General features: G+C 40.2%; 1 protein-coding gene across 1 annotated transcript in view; it reads right to left on the reverse strand.

The window, feature by feature from the left end:
- Window positions 1-14,750, reverse strand: part of CDC14A (cell division cycle 14A) — a 1,552,589-nt gene that overhangs the window by 1,426,962 nt on the left and 110,877 nt on the right. The window contains exon 2 of the mRNA XM_044080231.1: window positions 10,165-10,255. Coding sequence (XP_043936166.1) covers window positions 10,165-10,255 — 91 coding nt within the window. The remainder of the gene's footprint in view (window positions 1-10,164; window positions 10,256-14,750) is intronic.

The raw sequence follows: 14,750 nt of genomic DNA on the forward strand, positions 1-14,750 counted from the left end.
AGTCTAAGCTGCCGAAAGACTGTCAAGCCTTGGTGAAGATGGTTTTCTTCAATAGAACAGCCACCATATCATGCTTCTTCACTGCATCATAAAAAAAAGCCACATCAATCAAATCGACCTGCAAAACCACCTATGAAGCTTTGGGAGACTAGAATCCCTTAAAGGAGGTGCTCTTACTCAGATGGGGGTTTATTTTGGCCATCCAGCTTTCACCTAGATGGATCTCCCAAACCCAGAGATCATCATCACATACAAGCGTGAAGTCTGCCCACTGCTTGTCATCAAGATCTTGGATGGAAGACTGTTCTGGTGAGTTCACACGCTCTTGTATTCAGCCTTGTTCTCTTTCCTCAAGAGAAGAGGTCTAAAGAAGGTGAAACGTGAGTATCGGGCAAAATGCTCACATCCACCCAAGACTGTGCAGCACGTCTGCTGAAGATGCTGGCCCCTAAAACCATCACCGACATCATTGACTCAGAAAAGCTTGCATCACTGGGGTCAGTACCTGCAATGGGTTCCAAGCTCAAGATTAAGGTAATCAGTTCTGAAGTACTACCACTGAATGCAGCTGACCCCAACAGCCAAGGGCAACAACCAGCAAAGGTTGACTGGACCACTGACAAGATAGCAGGGTCAGTGTCACCAAATAAATAGAAGTGCTCACAAAGATTAAAAATATTCTCTAAAAGGCCAGTCACAATGAAAAAAGTTTAAACATATTTAATAATAAAAGAACATAAAAATACTAAATATCTATTCACAATGAACACCAGAGTTTCAATCACAGAAAATATTAAAAACAACACTGATAGATTCACACTGTTACAGAAAAACAATATTTAACTAATCTCACTATATTTTCCGGACCGATGCAAAGAATTACTTATTCCCTGGTTACTTACTAAAGGAAGGTAAGATGAAGTGGGTGAATGGTCTTCCTTCTTTGTCACGTTTCCTAAAAAGAAACTGTCCCGAGACTTCTCTCTCATCTAGTATTAAATCATTTCAGTGCTGGACTACAGAAGGACATCACATACATCTGGTCATCTGACTCTGGTTCCCACACTATCTCCTTTACCAGAAACTGAACCAGAATCTAGCACCTGTTTCTAATAATACACACACTGAGTTTTGCTAAGATGCATTATAGCATCTGGAACCTATAAAGCCATTCCAAAACTTCCACCCTTCCAGGGTAGCAACTGGTTCACCCAAAGGACAATACAGTAGGATTCCTAATCCTGGTTTTCATGGACATTTCATCTCTGGCTGCAAATCAGAACTTTAAGATATATGCTTTATGACCTAAACCTTGTAATTTAATTTTGGACTATTTTTAAAAAAGTTAGCTAGACTGAGATTAACCTCTTTTCTTCCAGTACAGTCTGTTACAATATATTAAACGTCAACAGTTACAATAGTCGGACATACAGGTGCATTTCTTTTCTGTCCAGCAGGACACACTGTTGGTGCATTTTTAACACAAGCAGTGTTACAAATCAGTTGGATATACAAATGACAATTCTTTACAAGACTCCACCTACCTATGCTGACATATGTTGCACATCCACTGCCTTACTTCTCCTGGCACAGCTGGCAATAGCTCACATTACTCTCTCTCTTTCGTTTTACACGACAGGGAAGGGCCTCAGCAGGTGTAAGCAGCATGTTAGAAATATTCCCCAGTCTCCAACGCCTCAGCTTATTATTTAATTTTATTTTAATCGGAAGGCTTAAAGGTAGTACCATTTGTCACATCAGAAGATAATGCATCTATAAACAGCACTTAAGACACAGGGAATGTTTTTTCTTGTTACAGTACTTTCATCCCACAACTGCATTTTTGAAGGGATATCTAGTGTTTGCTCCATAATTAAAAATTAGTATGGCTGTAAATGGAATATTAAAAAGAAACAGAAAACAAAACTACAGAGTAAGCAAACCAAAATGGTGCCACAAATTACAGGGAGCTAATTAAACAAATCTAATAGCTTAACAGTCTAGCAAGACAAAGAAATGAAAGAATCAGACTGATCCTCACATATTTTTTTTTTTATTTGCACATGATCTTCCTGTAAAAACAGACCATCAAACTGAGAAGTGAAAGCTTGCGACTGGTTCAGATGCTTATGACAAACATGGCTGAAGACATCCAAATAGGGTTCTTACCAGTTAGGAACCAAAAGTAAAAAGGGAGGGGCTGAAGAGCCTGGGAAAGTGCTAGATGTCTGGCTAACAGCTTGCCAGCTTTTGTCCTCAATGCGTGGTGAAAGCCTACTGGACAACTTATTATCCACCTCATGGATCAGAACTTGGCAGTGCAGCAATACACAAAAACACAATTTAAATGCATCCATTCTGTAATCTATGCAAATAGATGTCAGAAAGTACACACACAGGTCCTTCTTATTTGCGGGATCATAGCAAAGGAAAATGTGCGTGGTTAGGAATCTCAAATTTTCTTCTTTTTAATGCTCGGACTTGTAGCAAACAATAAGAGAAAGGGCATAAAATATTTACATACTGATGTATAAGCATGGTAACTTTCATGCCAAGATACTGTCAATTCTCCTGCCCACTGTGGTAGCTTTTTTGCTTGTATTCAACTCAGCACAGCTCCTCGTGGTGTCCTGCAGAGTTCTACAAGCAGCAGAGAGCAAAAGAGTGACTTTTTCCTGATTTAAGTATTTTTTTCTGGCTTTTTGATTATTTACTGCTTAGCGACTGCTTTTTCGCCTGTTTATACAGCTCTGCATTCTATTTAAACTGTTTTTGTGTTGATTAACTGTTTTGCACTTTTAAAAAAGTTATTTGTTGCTTAATTTTACCTGTAGGCTAACGCACTCAAGTGCGCTAGCCGTTTAAAAGCATTTACTGTCTGTTTTTCCTCTGTTTTCTGCAAAAAAAAAAAAAAAAAAAAAAAAAAAATCTTGTTTTCCCGCCTTACTGAACTAGAATAGTCCAGTCTTCAGAGTTTGCTGATCTCTGGGCTTTGGCTTGGTTCCTGTGCTATTCCATGTCCTTATTTGGATAAAGGGAAGCTTCTTTGTTCACCAGTGGGAGTGGGGAGCACTGAGAAGCCTATTTGTCCCTAGAGCAGTGGTTCCAGCCAGAAACTTGTAGTCTATTGGCCGTTTTGGGTCAATTCCTGGCTCTTTTCAGCCCCCTGCTACAAGGCCCGCTTTAGCGTGATTTAGCGCTGAGTTGCCCATAGAGCACCATCGGGCAGCGCTGGTTAAACTATTTCTGGCTCTGTAAAGTCTGCTGTTCAATTTTTCCCTTAGAACTTCTCTACTTGCAATCTAAACAGTCTATTCTCTATCTCAAAAGCTCAGCACTTGCTCCTAAAGCATTTTTATATAGGTAAAGTACTTGTATACTAAACAAAGTACTACATTAGCCTAGAATCCCCTTGAGTACCCATTTCCCTATAGGTCCCTTCTGACTCAGTTACACAGCAAACTTTTTCACTTTTTCTAGCATGTCAAAGGGTCAGTTGCTAGCGTCCTCTCCTGTTCAGCTGGTGAATCTGGGCATCTTGAGGCAATGTTACAATTGCCTCATGTACACAGACAACCCACTCCTTCTCCCACAAAACATAAACACATGTGAGAGATGCAACTATATAGCCAAACTGGAGGCTGAGCTCTCTCAACTCAGGACTGGCAAGACCAGACAGGAGGAGAAGGAAACCACGCACACCACAGACCCAGTTTCACATAGAACCATCACAACTGCAAAACAAACACACAAAAACATACACGGAGACACTGATCAAAAATCTACCAAAACTAGAGAGGCCTCCAAAGCAGACACCCAAGCAACTGCCACCTCAAGACATAAGACATGCAACACATAGTTCTCAAAGTCAGTGTGCTAAACAGTCACAGCCCTTAAGGCCAAACACAATGTCAGACACACTTGTTATAGGTGACTCCATAGTCAGACGCACTGACGTCCCACTCACCAGACTGAACAAGGAAATGATCACAGTAAGCTGCCTGTCAGGCGCTAGAATCCGCCACATAACACAAGCACTCAGGTCACTCCACAGCAAGTACAAGTATGACTCTGTCATTGTCCATGCCGGTGTGAACGACCTGAGACGTACCTCCCTGGACTACATGGAGACAGAGGAGCTCTCAGATTATGTAGCCCAGGCCGGTATGACCCTGACCCTGAGCAGTATCCTACCCTCACCAAGAATGATGCCACAATACAGAGACAAAATCATCAGCTTTAATAATTGGCTTTATTACTGGTGTCATTCTAAGGGGATCCAATGTCTGCCTGGGATGACATGCTTGACAAGCCACGCTGCTTCGCAAGGGACGGCTTGCACCTGTCACCCCTGGGCTTCCGGATATTGGCAAAGGCTCTTGCCACCCCCATAGTGCCTTTTTTAGGCAAGGCTCAAATGATAAACCTACCGCCCTAGAAAACAAAAAAATGGAGAAAAACTAAGGGTAATACTGCTCAATGCCAGAAGTCTAAACCTCAAGATGCACGCCCTCGAAGCCCTCCTCAGTATGGAGAACATCGATGTCTGTGCTGTGACAGAAACCTGGTTCAAGGCTCCTGAGAGCACCCCAGCACTATCAGTTTATACCTCATATCATGCGTTCCGGCCCCAAAATCCGGACTGAACCACAAAAGGAGGGGGAGTATCCATATTCATAAAGGATACCCACACCTCCAGGTTAGTGGCAACGCACGAAGCATCAGACACCATCCAGGTGCAATTAACCATAGGTAAAACTGCCCTACAGTTTGTAACATGCTACAGACCACCTTCTCAAACTCAGGAAACCCACACAGCCTTCCTGAAGACACTGGAGAGTATGAATGTCTCTCCAAACACCATCATATTGGGTGACTTCAACTACCCAAACATAGACTGGGAACATTACTCAAGCCCCAACACCCTAGCCCAAAGGTTCCTTGAGTTCATAAACTCAAATGCTATGGAACAACTAGTCACCATTCCCACAAGAGGAGAAAATATACTAGACCTGATCATCACAAACATGGGGACAAAATGCTCCACACCGAAGTATATCCCTCATTGGTGAGATCAGACCATAAATTAATCTCACTGGAGATCAACATCCGCCCCACCCCAGCAAAAGACCACAGTGAAGAACTTCTCAAAAGCAAACTTCACACTTCTTAAGACTGGAGTGGTATCCTTCAAGGCCCCCGAGCCAGTGGAAACCACAACCCACGCTGCTGAAACCCTTACAAATGCCTTCTACGAGCACCTCCAGGTATGTATGGATCAAGCAATCCCTAATAAAATCAAGACCCTTTCCACCAAAGGCAGGCGCCCGGTCTGGTGGACCCCAGCCATAAACAAACAATACAATAAGAGGAGAAAGCTACTACATGACAGAGCAAAATCCCTAAAAGGGAAGGCATCTCTGATCAATACTAGCAAAAAACTACGATCACTCATAAAATCATCCAAGGCCAACTTTGAGAGAAAAATCGCTAATGACACAAAAGACAATCATAAAGCCTTCTTTAGCTATGTTAGAAACCTGGGTGGAAACTCCCAGATATGCTCAGAATTAGTCCAAAATGATAAAAAAAATCACTGAACCCACAGACATTGCCAACATACTGGCAGACAGGTTCAGTGCAAATTTCTCCCCCCCCCCCCCAAAAGGAGAAATATCTATCCCACCAGAGTCTAGCCTCCCAAACATCTCAGATGCCCAGGTGAGAGCTGCTCTCTCTAAAGCAAAAAACAGCATCAATGGGACCGGACGGTGTCCCCGTCTGTGTGCTACAATTTAACTCAATGAGGAACTAAACCCACACACAAGGCTGCTGCTTAATCTTAGTCGTACTACAGGATACGCACCCAAAGAATGGCGACGGCAACTGTGGTCCCACTCCACAAAGGCGGTGCTTCTACGGACCCTGAAATTACCGCCCCATAAGCTTGACGAGCCTTGTCTGCAAAGCTATGGAGAGGATCATAATGGAACTCATAAATAAAGACATTGGGGAGCTACAGACACTGGATCCTACCCAATTTGGCTTTGTCAAGGGCAGATCCTGCCTCTTGAACTTGGTCGACTTTTTCGAAACAGTCACTAAGGCCATTGATGAGGGTAAGGCAGTTCACACAGCCTACCTTGACCTAGCAAAAGCGTTCGACACAATACCCCACTCGGGCATCATAGAAAAGCTCACCAGCTTAGATGTAAACCCATATGTCACAAGATGGGTTGCAAACTGGCTCAAGGACAGAACACACAGGGTTAGAGTTGCATGGTGCCATGTCAGACTCTAAGCCAGTCACGAGCGGTGTCCCACAGGGCTCAGTCCTGGGCCCCCTCTTGTTCGGCATTTATTTTTCTGAAGTGCAGGCAAACATAGGGGGATTGTGGCTGACAAAATTTGCAGATGACTGCAAACTGGGCACCATAATTGACACTCCATCAGACATAGACATCCTCCAGAGAGGTCTCATAGAAATGGATAACTGGTGCCAGAGCCATGGCCTTAAGCTAAATGCCAAAAAATGTATAGTCATACCCTTTGGGAAAAACAAGGTAACCCCTAATTACCACATAGATGGTAATCCATTAAACACGGAAGAAGTTATCAGGGACCTGGGGACCCAAGTTGACAGTAACCTCGCTTTTGACACTCACATTGCCAAAGTGGTTAGGAAGATCTTCTACATTGCCCACCTGATCATGAAGGGATTCACATCCAGATCAGGAGAGGTCATTGTACCCCTGTACTCTTCACTTATCAGACCAATGATAGAGTACAACGCCCCATTCGGAATGTACCTTACCCAACACCTGCAGCAGTTGGAAAGACCCCAAAAGTTCCTCACCAAAAGGATAAAGGGGCTCAAACATATGTCATACGATGCCCGACTGATGAAACTCCAGCTCTATCCAGTCGCATACCGTCTGCTCAGAGGTGATCTGTGCCTGACATACAAGGCCATGTCCAACCCGGAATTAATAGACATGCTCCACCTCAAAAAATCCAAATCCACCAGAGCCACGAGAGCAAGAGACTTAAACCTCAACATGGATATAAATAGGACGTGCTGGAGGGACAGATTCATCACCCAGAGACTCCCTACACTATGGAACAGAATCCCAGTCCATGTGAGGCAGAGCCCCTCACTGACTCTGTTCAAGAGAAATCTTGACGAGTGGATGGGAGATCGTAGGTTTACCCTGGGAATCATCTCTGTATCACTGCTGGACAGAGGCACAGCAAACTAATGGGTATAGTATTCTCATCCTAAGGGGTGGTGAAAGCCACACACTCTGGGCTAGGCTTATAAATGCCCTAGGGCAGATAGCCTAGTATGAACCTATGAACCTATAAAACAAGAAAAAACAAAAAGGAACAGAGCTGGAAGAATTATTATACAGTAAATACAAACTGCTCAGGCAAATTCCTGTTCCTATATCTAACATTTTTATATCAAAGATGTTCATTCAAGTCATGGGCTTCACTCCTAAAAACCTCAAGACGTACCAGCCTCCACTGCATTGCTAATATCCATAATACCAAAGTCAAAGTAAACTTCATCATTCAGCCTGCACAACAGTGCAACTTCATGAAATTGTGTTACTTCGAACTCAATGTGCATACAACGTACTGATATTAATACAACACATATACTAAAGGTAATCCAACAACAGTAACACATTTAAGCAGTGTAGCAAGTACAATAACGTGCACCAAGACTATTCCACTTGCTCATCTTAGTCAGTACCCAAAATATTGCACAGATAATATATTGCATAGATCAAAATCACACATTTCAAATTGCACAAAATGCTAACTTGGCATATTGCACAGAATGTTAACCTGGCATCATTACTATTGCACATAAGGTACAATATTGTACCTTCATAGAGTTACTGCATATGTCTGTTAATTAATTCAGTGTTGTAACTCCAGACCTCCATGACTAGCATGGTGTACGTTATTACTGGAGTTCAGAAGTCTGATGGCTTGTAGAAAAAGCTTCTATTAAATATGGTGGTTTTGCAAAGTAAGTTATGGTATCTCCTGACTGAATACAAACATGAGAACAGACCATGGGCAGGGTGAGTGCAGTCTGACTATTTTCATGGCTCTGCTGAGGAACTGAGCAGAATGCAAGTCCTGGATAAATGGGAGCATGGACCTGATGATTCTCTCAGCCACTTTCACCACTCTTTGGAGAGATTTGTGATCTGAAACCATGCAGTTTCCATACCATACCGAGAGATTACTAGTCAGGATGCTTTCGATAGTACCCCTGTAGTTAGTTTTGAGAACTAAAGGTGGTAGTTTTGCTCTCCTCAACCTTCTTAGAAAGTGTAGACACTGTTGATTAGTGTGCACTACATATACAGAGGACAATAATCTTTACTTGCATGCCAAGGCAGGACTAGCTGCCACTATAACCAGATGACACGGGGGGGGGGGGGTTCTACTTTGACCCGGTTACTTCGCTTTCTGTATACATGCAGCAAGACATGCAAAGCCTGACTGGTCCTCTTGACAGCCTAAGGTGAGGCCAGGGTCCTGCTCGGAGTGAATGTGGGAACAAACATGTACAGCACTCTACATCTGGCCTTCACCACGTGGCAGCACTGAACAGTGATCCAAAGAACAGCCTCCTCCATAACAAGAGAACAGGCAATCCGCCACTGCATCTGACTATACCCACCATGGCAGCTAACAAGCACTGGGTACACTACTCAAAACACCTGTCACTAATCAGAAGCAAAACCCCCTAACCCAGCAGGTTAGTTTTATCCCACTATTTAATGAAAGTTTGCTCCAATGAGAGCCTACTGCCTTGTGCCCAAAATTTACACCTTTACATTTTAAATGAGTGTTCTTGTTGAGTCTCTTTTACCAACTTCAAATTTTCTACCTTGAGTTCGTAAAACTCAAACCACATCTAACAAGCAATGAGGGAGACATGAACAGTACAATTCAATAAAAAAGTAAAACAATAAAAAGTACTGCACACTGCATTTCCCTGAATCAATTTATAATACAGTTCATCACAGACAAGCCCTTCCTGTACAGAAATTACCTTGTAATTTCTGTGCATGTGTATGCAAAGACAGGGGAGAAAAGTTAAAAAGGTAGTTACTGCAATTGTCATACTGAAATAAAAACTGGGCAAAAGTGTTCAGCCAAACAGGTTTCTGCTATCAGTCAGTCTACAGCAAACCCAGCTGTAAATATTCAGCTTTTTACACACCCAGAACCATACAAAATGAGGGCATACATAAGAACATGCCGCAGTGGGACCCTCTGTCTTTTAAGCATCCCCCCACTTTTTGAACTGTACTTCAGCTGCCATATGGAAGATGGTCCTTCAATCTAAAGAAAAAAAAAATCAGAATCAAATCCAAGAGAAAAGGGTTGGATAGCATTTTTGCCAGTTCACCTATTGTAGAGGAAGGCAGGGGCTTATAGCCAAGCATTTGCGGCAATTTGTAAAGACCAATGGTGCAAAGTCCGGAGGAATACATTGGGAACTAGAAAAAAGCAGAGGATGCGACACCAAAAAAAAGCCCTTTCACAGCTGTTAGGGAAGCATCAGACAGGAAATATGTGAAGAGGAGGTCAGGACATTCCAAACGTTTTATACCAAGATTTCCCCACTTGTGCCTCAGTCCAAAGGTTGAAGTATGACAGGTGTTGGGGAAAGTGCAGCAGAAGGGATCAAAGACAATTGCAGCTATCTGCCATCAGCTATAACCAACCACTCAATAAATTAAATAATCAAATACATGTAGAAAACAGCAGCACCCAAGTGACAATCCAGTTCATGAAATCACTGGTTTATTCTAAATCAGTACTAACCAAACAAAACTGAAATCCAAATACTGTTAGACAGATTTTACATCCAAATGCTGTTCTACAGATTTTAAACATTTCAGGTAAAAACTGGCAAGTCACTTTTCTTCAAACAAATGAGAAAAAGCTACTGAAAGACAAAAGCTGAAACCTATTTTTAGGCACAAATTTAATTTAAACCAGCAATTATCTTTGTACACTACTAAAACAGTAAAGCAAATATTGAAAGGTAGATTCTGCAGTGAGTAACTACTGAATTACTGTCAAACAAGTAAACAGCAAAATTATCCAAAGATAAATGCCAAGACCTACTTTTCATATACAAATTCGTCGTCCGTGCAAAAATAATGGGTGTTTACTGTACTTTTAGGCTTGTTTCTCAATGTAGCAAAATATAATCGATCTGAAAACAAAAGAAAAATAACTAGTGAGCAAAGGTAAAACACATTTCGAACATAGTATTAACTTCTCTTTTCATGTCTTGCCAAACCCTGCAAAACTTCAACTGTGCTACACCAGCACATTACTCATTTCATACAAGTAATTTTAACATCTGACATAAAAAAAATAAATAAATATCAAACTACACCAAAGATTCTATTCCAAGTCAGCTGGAATACTGGGTTTTTTTCCGGCTTCCTGAAACTTTCTAAAAAAAAAAAAAAAAAAAAAAAATGAAATATACTGTCACACAACTGAATCCAGGCCATACATTCTATTTTAAAATGACATCCAGCAACCTGTTGCTCTGGGTGTGGATGGAATACAACAGAAAAGGTTATTCTCATGCAGTCAGTAAATTGGAGTTTACTACAACAATCAGTACAATCTATGTTTTTCAGCCGATTGCTTCTGTACTGTCAGGGAATAACCAAAATAGTAACAAGCAGGTACAGACTTTTTAAATGCACCTGATTATCAGGGATGTTTTGACTCGAAATGTTGCTTTGTCCTTCCTGAACCTGGAAAATGTTTTGAGAAAAAGTGGCAAATTGCACTCAGCAGATGCAGATTTTACTTCAACGAAAAAATGCCAATTCACATTCTCCTGCTTTGTCAACTTGCCAGAGTAGGAGTACCAATGACTTGGAGCCTTTGCCCCCAATTAATTTTGGCTTTGTCTCAGAGTTTGGAAACAAAAGGTTGGGAGCAGTGATAAAGTTGGAAAACCTGATATAAACTAAAATAGGACGGTGAGCAAAGAAGGAACCACCAAACTTAACACATCTACTGTTACAATTCAAACATTAACTTGGGTCATAAGCAGTGCTACACTCATTCCTCAGTTACTCAAAAATTCTTCCCCCAAAATTCGCTGCTGCTCTATCAGCAAGGCAATATAAAGGAGGAAAACACACCTATTCTTGCATTAGAACAAATGCAAAAAGGAATTTGCATTCACAAAAATACTCACTTTTCCACTTCCAAAATCTAACATTCACTGGTTTACTACAACTCTCTTCAGAAGACCACACACCTACAGAACACAAAACAGTTACTCTTCTGCACATCATAATATGCTATTGTAACATATAGACCAGCTTTTCTTAATGCTTTGAAATAAAAACAGGATTTTCATCATTAGGTCTGAAGGGATGCAAAAAAGCAATAAAAAGAAAGATGTTAAAAGCAAAAAAATATGAGTAATCACCACAACACTGTGTCAAACAGGAATAATGCCACTGGTATTATGTCTTCTACGCCTTCAGAGCTTTCTAGAGTGGAATCGCACCTTCATTCCCTATAATATATTATATTTCCATAAATTTCCTTTTCTAAATCAAGGAAATGGAGGGAAAAAAAAAACAGAAGAAAAGGGAAAGAAGAGTGAGCAGTTTCCTACGGCCACAGCTCTTTTCACAGATGCAGTATTATGTTAAGCATGCATAACTTCTGTGCTGGACTCAAAAGGAGAACTGGCAGCAGAAACACAACTGACAGTGCCTCCCTGGCCATCCTATGGGAACAAACTGAAAATGTCCTCATAAGAACACAGAGTTCATGTCCAGGTTACACTTCTTTGGGACTATATGAAGAGCCAAGCAAATGGCAGTTACCCATAGTGGAAAAAAGGCAGACCAACTGCTCAGGCAGAATGCGTCTGTGGAACACTGCAGGGGTTTCTGTATCTGTCACAATGAAAATAAAGTTATCCGGAGATATTTTGCTTGACAATCGTTTGGTCTTCAATAACTTAACAAATGACACACAATATTACTATATTTTCCAAAGTCCTTAGTTTTATTTACATAAAACCTATGTAACTAATCTACTAACAGCCAGTGCAAAGGAATCACTTCACAGGCCTAGAATACTTATGGAAGAAAATTTTAAAGTTAGACTAATTAAGTTTAAGCACAAGAGAGCCAGGAAGCTTACCTTAAGTGCTCAAGGAAGTCCTTTTGAAAACACCACAAGGCAGAAAGAATAACATAGCCTTAAGTTCTAAAATCCTCCTGACTGAAGCCACTATAAACATGGAGTACAACTTTCTCAAAGATGATGAGATTTCCAAGTAAATTTGTGGAACTAATCCAACCTATTGGTTTGCCCATTAGGATTAAATTTAGTCCAACCTCTATTTGGCTTTTAAGAGTGCCAATAATTTGAAAGGAAAAGCTTGAAAAAAGGTACTCATGGTAGTGGACATGGTGGCAGTGGTTTAAGAAAAGGCACCAAGAAATGTGAAGCCTGTAAACAAGGCAGCTTTATTTACTAAGGGGATGTTACAGACTGCCAGACAAGACAGATTATAAATGCAGTTTCCATCAAAGTTTTAATTGTAAAACCCTGGGAATTGCTTATTTGGCTTTTTGCAATTTGTTTTTTTTATGTGGGGAAAAACTGAGTGCTCTCCCCACAAAAAAAGATTTATGAACATTGTTATGATGTTACTCATAAGGAAACAAATGCTTCATACATGCATAAAATAGTGTTAGGTGTGTAGGAAACAGAAAACACTTTCAGTTTTAGAACAAGACCAAGAACCCATATAAGGAGTGGTTAAGGCAAGTGAGAAGCAAGGGTTAAATGATGCCGTCTCTAAGCAGCTTGTTGAAGCTCAGGGCAGTAAAGTTATAACTTTATATATTTTTTTATACTACATACTACTTTAACATATACCAGCACTTGCATAAAAGGAGATTTTTTATTTGTAATTTTAATGCTTATACATATTTTCCAAATTGATGTATTCATGTGTTATTTGGGGAGGATTTGCAGCGTGTCAACTGTTTTTTACATAGATTAATTTATTATACAGACAAATTAAGAAAAAGGACCAATCATCATCAACAATCAACTGCATTATAAAACATTAGCTCAAGAAGAGTGGCTCAGTTCTAATGAAGTTGTGAGTATATGGGACAAAAGTGCTTAACTTTTTAAGCATTAAATCTGTTCCTGCAGCAACAGGAGTTTGACTGGTTTGAGCCAAGTTATTGTACAGTTATTAGTTTTCTTCTACTTGGTCATTACATTTTTTTTAGTAGTTTGGGGAGGGGTTTGTACAATATCCAGTCCAGAGTTATTTGCCAGTGCTGCAGTATGAAGGACATTGGTTTGGGTGAGCCTGGAGTGGTTGTGCCCACTTTCCTCATCAGAAACATAACTAAGCTTATCAAGATGTTAATGCAACAACTGTGTTGCTCCCTGGTAATTTGGTGGATTCTAGCTCAAGTAATATTCAGAGAGCTTCTGGGTCTCCTACAGATGCTACCAATTGAGTAGAAATGATATTGCAACATATTACTGAGTTACCTTATATGCCTAGTTGCCCTCCTAATGGTAGTGGGATGCACATTCAAACTTGTGTTGTGTTGCCTGTTACCAACTGCTGCACAAGGAATGGGTGGCCTGCAGATTTTGGCACTCTAAACAAGCCTGTGGCTGTTTCTAACTGCAATGATGTCAATTGTGGTTCTTCTTGATCTAAAATAATGTTAGGTAATTAAATCTCAACATTATGTTTTCAGATGGCAGTAATTCTTAATTTTCATTACGTGGTCCTCTATTTCTTATAGAAAAGTATTATAAAATCCCCTTTACATTTATTTGATTTTTATTTTTACATTTGTTAACCAGGTTGTCTGAAAGGGCCCAGAAAGCACTTTTTCAATACAGAACAGAGGAGAAAAGCACCATGAAAGTAATTGGTTAAAAAATACTAAGAATTCAAGTTGTAAATTACTTGACTAAGTTTTAGAAAATGTGTACGAGGGACATCCGTAAGTGGTACTCACAGAACAAGTATATCCGGCAATGCAATTTCACTAGAGAAAAGCTTCTTACAAAATAAAAAATATTTAACACTATTTGTCTAGTCTAGTTGCAAGGGGCACCGGGACCTTATGAACACACTTAGTTTGCTATCTAGCTAATATTCATCGCATCTCTTGCGGTTTTAAAATAAAACTATATATATATATATATATATATATATATATATATATATATATATATATATATGAATATTTAATGCAATTTGTCTAGTCGCAAAGGGCACTAGCACCTTATGAACACACCTAGCTTGCTATTAAGTTATATTCATCACATTTCTGGTGTTAAAAAAACGCAAACAGAATTTAAACTATTTGCATTTTCTCAAGGAGCATCTCAACCCTAAGATCTCATTTAGATATATAGTAGTTGTATCTTTCTCTGTTATTTTGAGCTATACTAAAATAAACAAAAGAATAATTGCTTGCAATACTGTACCAAATTGTTTATGCCCTCAGTATTCCTGAATTTTTGCTTTACTGACTTTGTGAATGTCTATGCTGCACTGTTAAGTTGATTTTTTTCTGCATTACTTTTGTACATAACTAGTTAAGAACACAGCAGCGTTTTAAATTGTGAGAAAGACACCTATACAGTGGATATTAGTGCTAGCCATCCTG

The sequence above is a fragment of the Protopterus annectens genome, chromosome 8.part0 (assembly GCF_019279795.1).
Source record: "Protopterus annectens isolate FY-2018-M chromosome 8.part0, PAN1.0, whole genome shotgun sequence".
Lineage (NCBI taxonomy): Eukaryota > Metazoa > Chordata > Ceratodontiformes > Protopteridae > Protopterus > Protopterus annectens.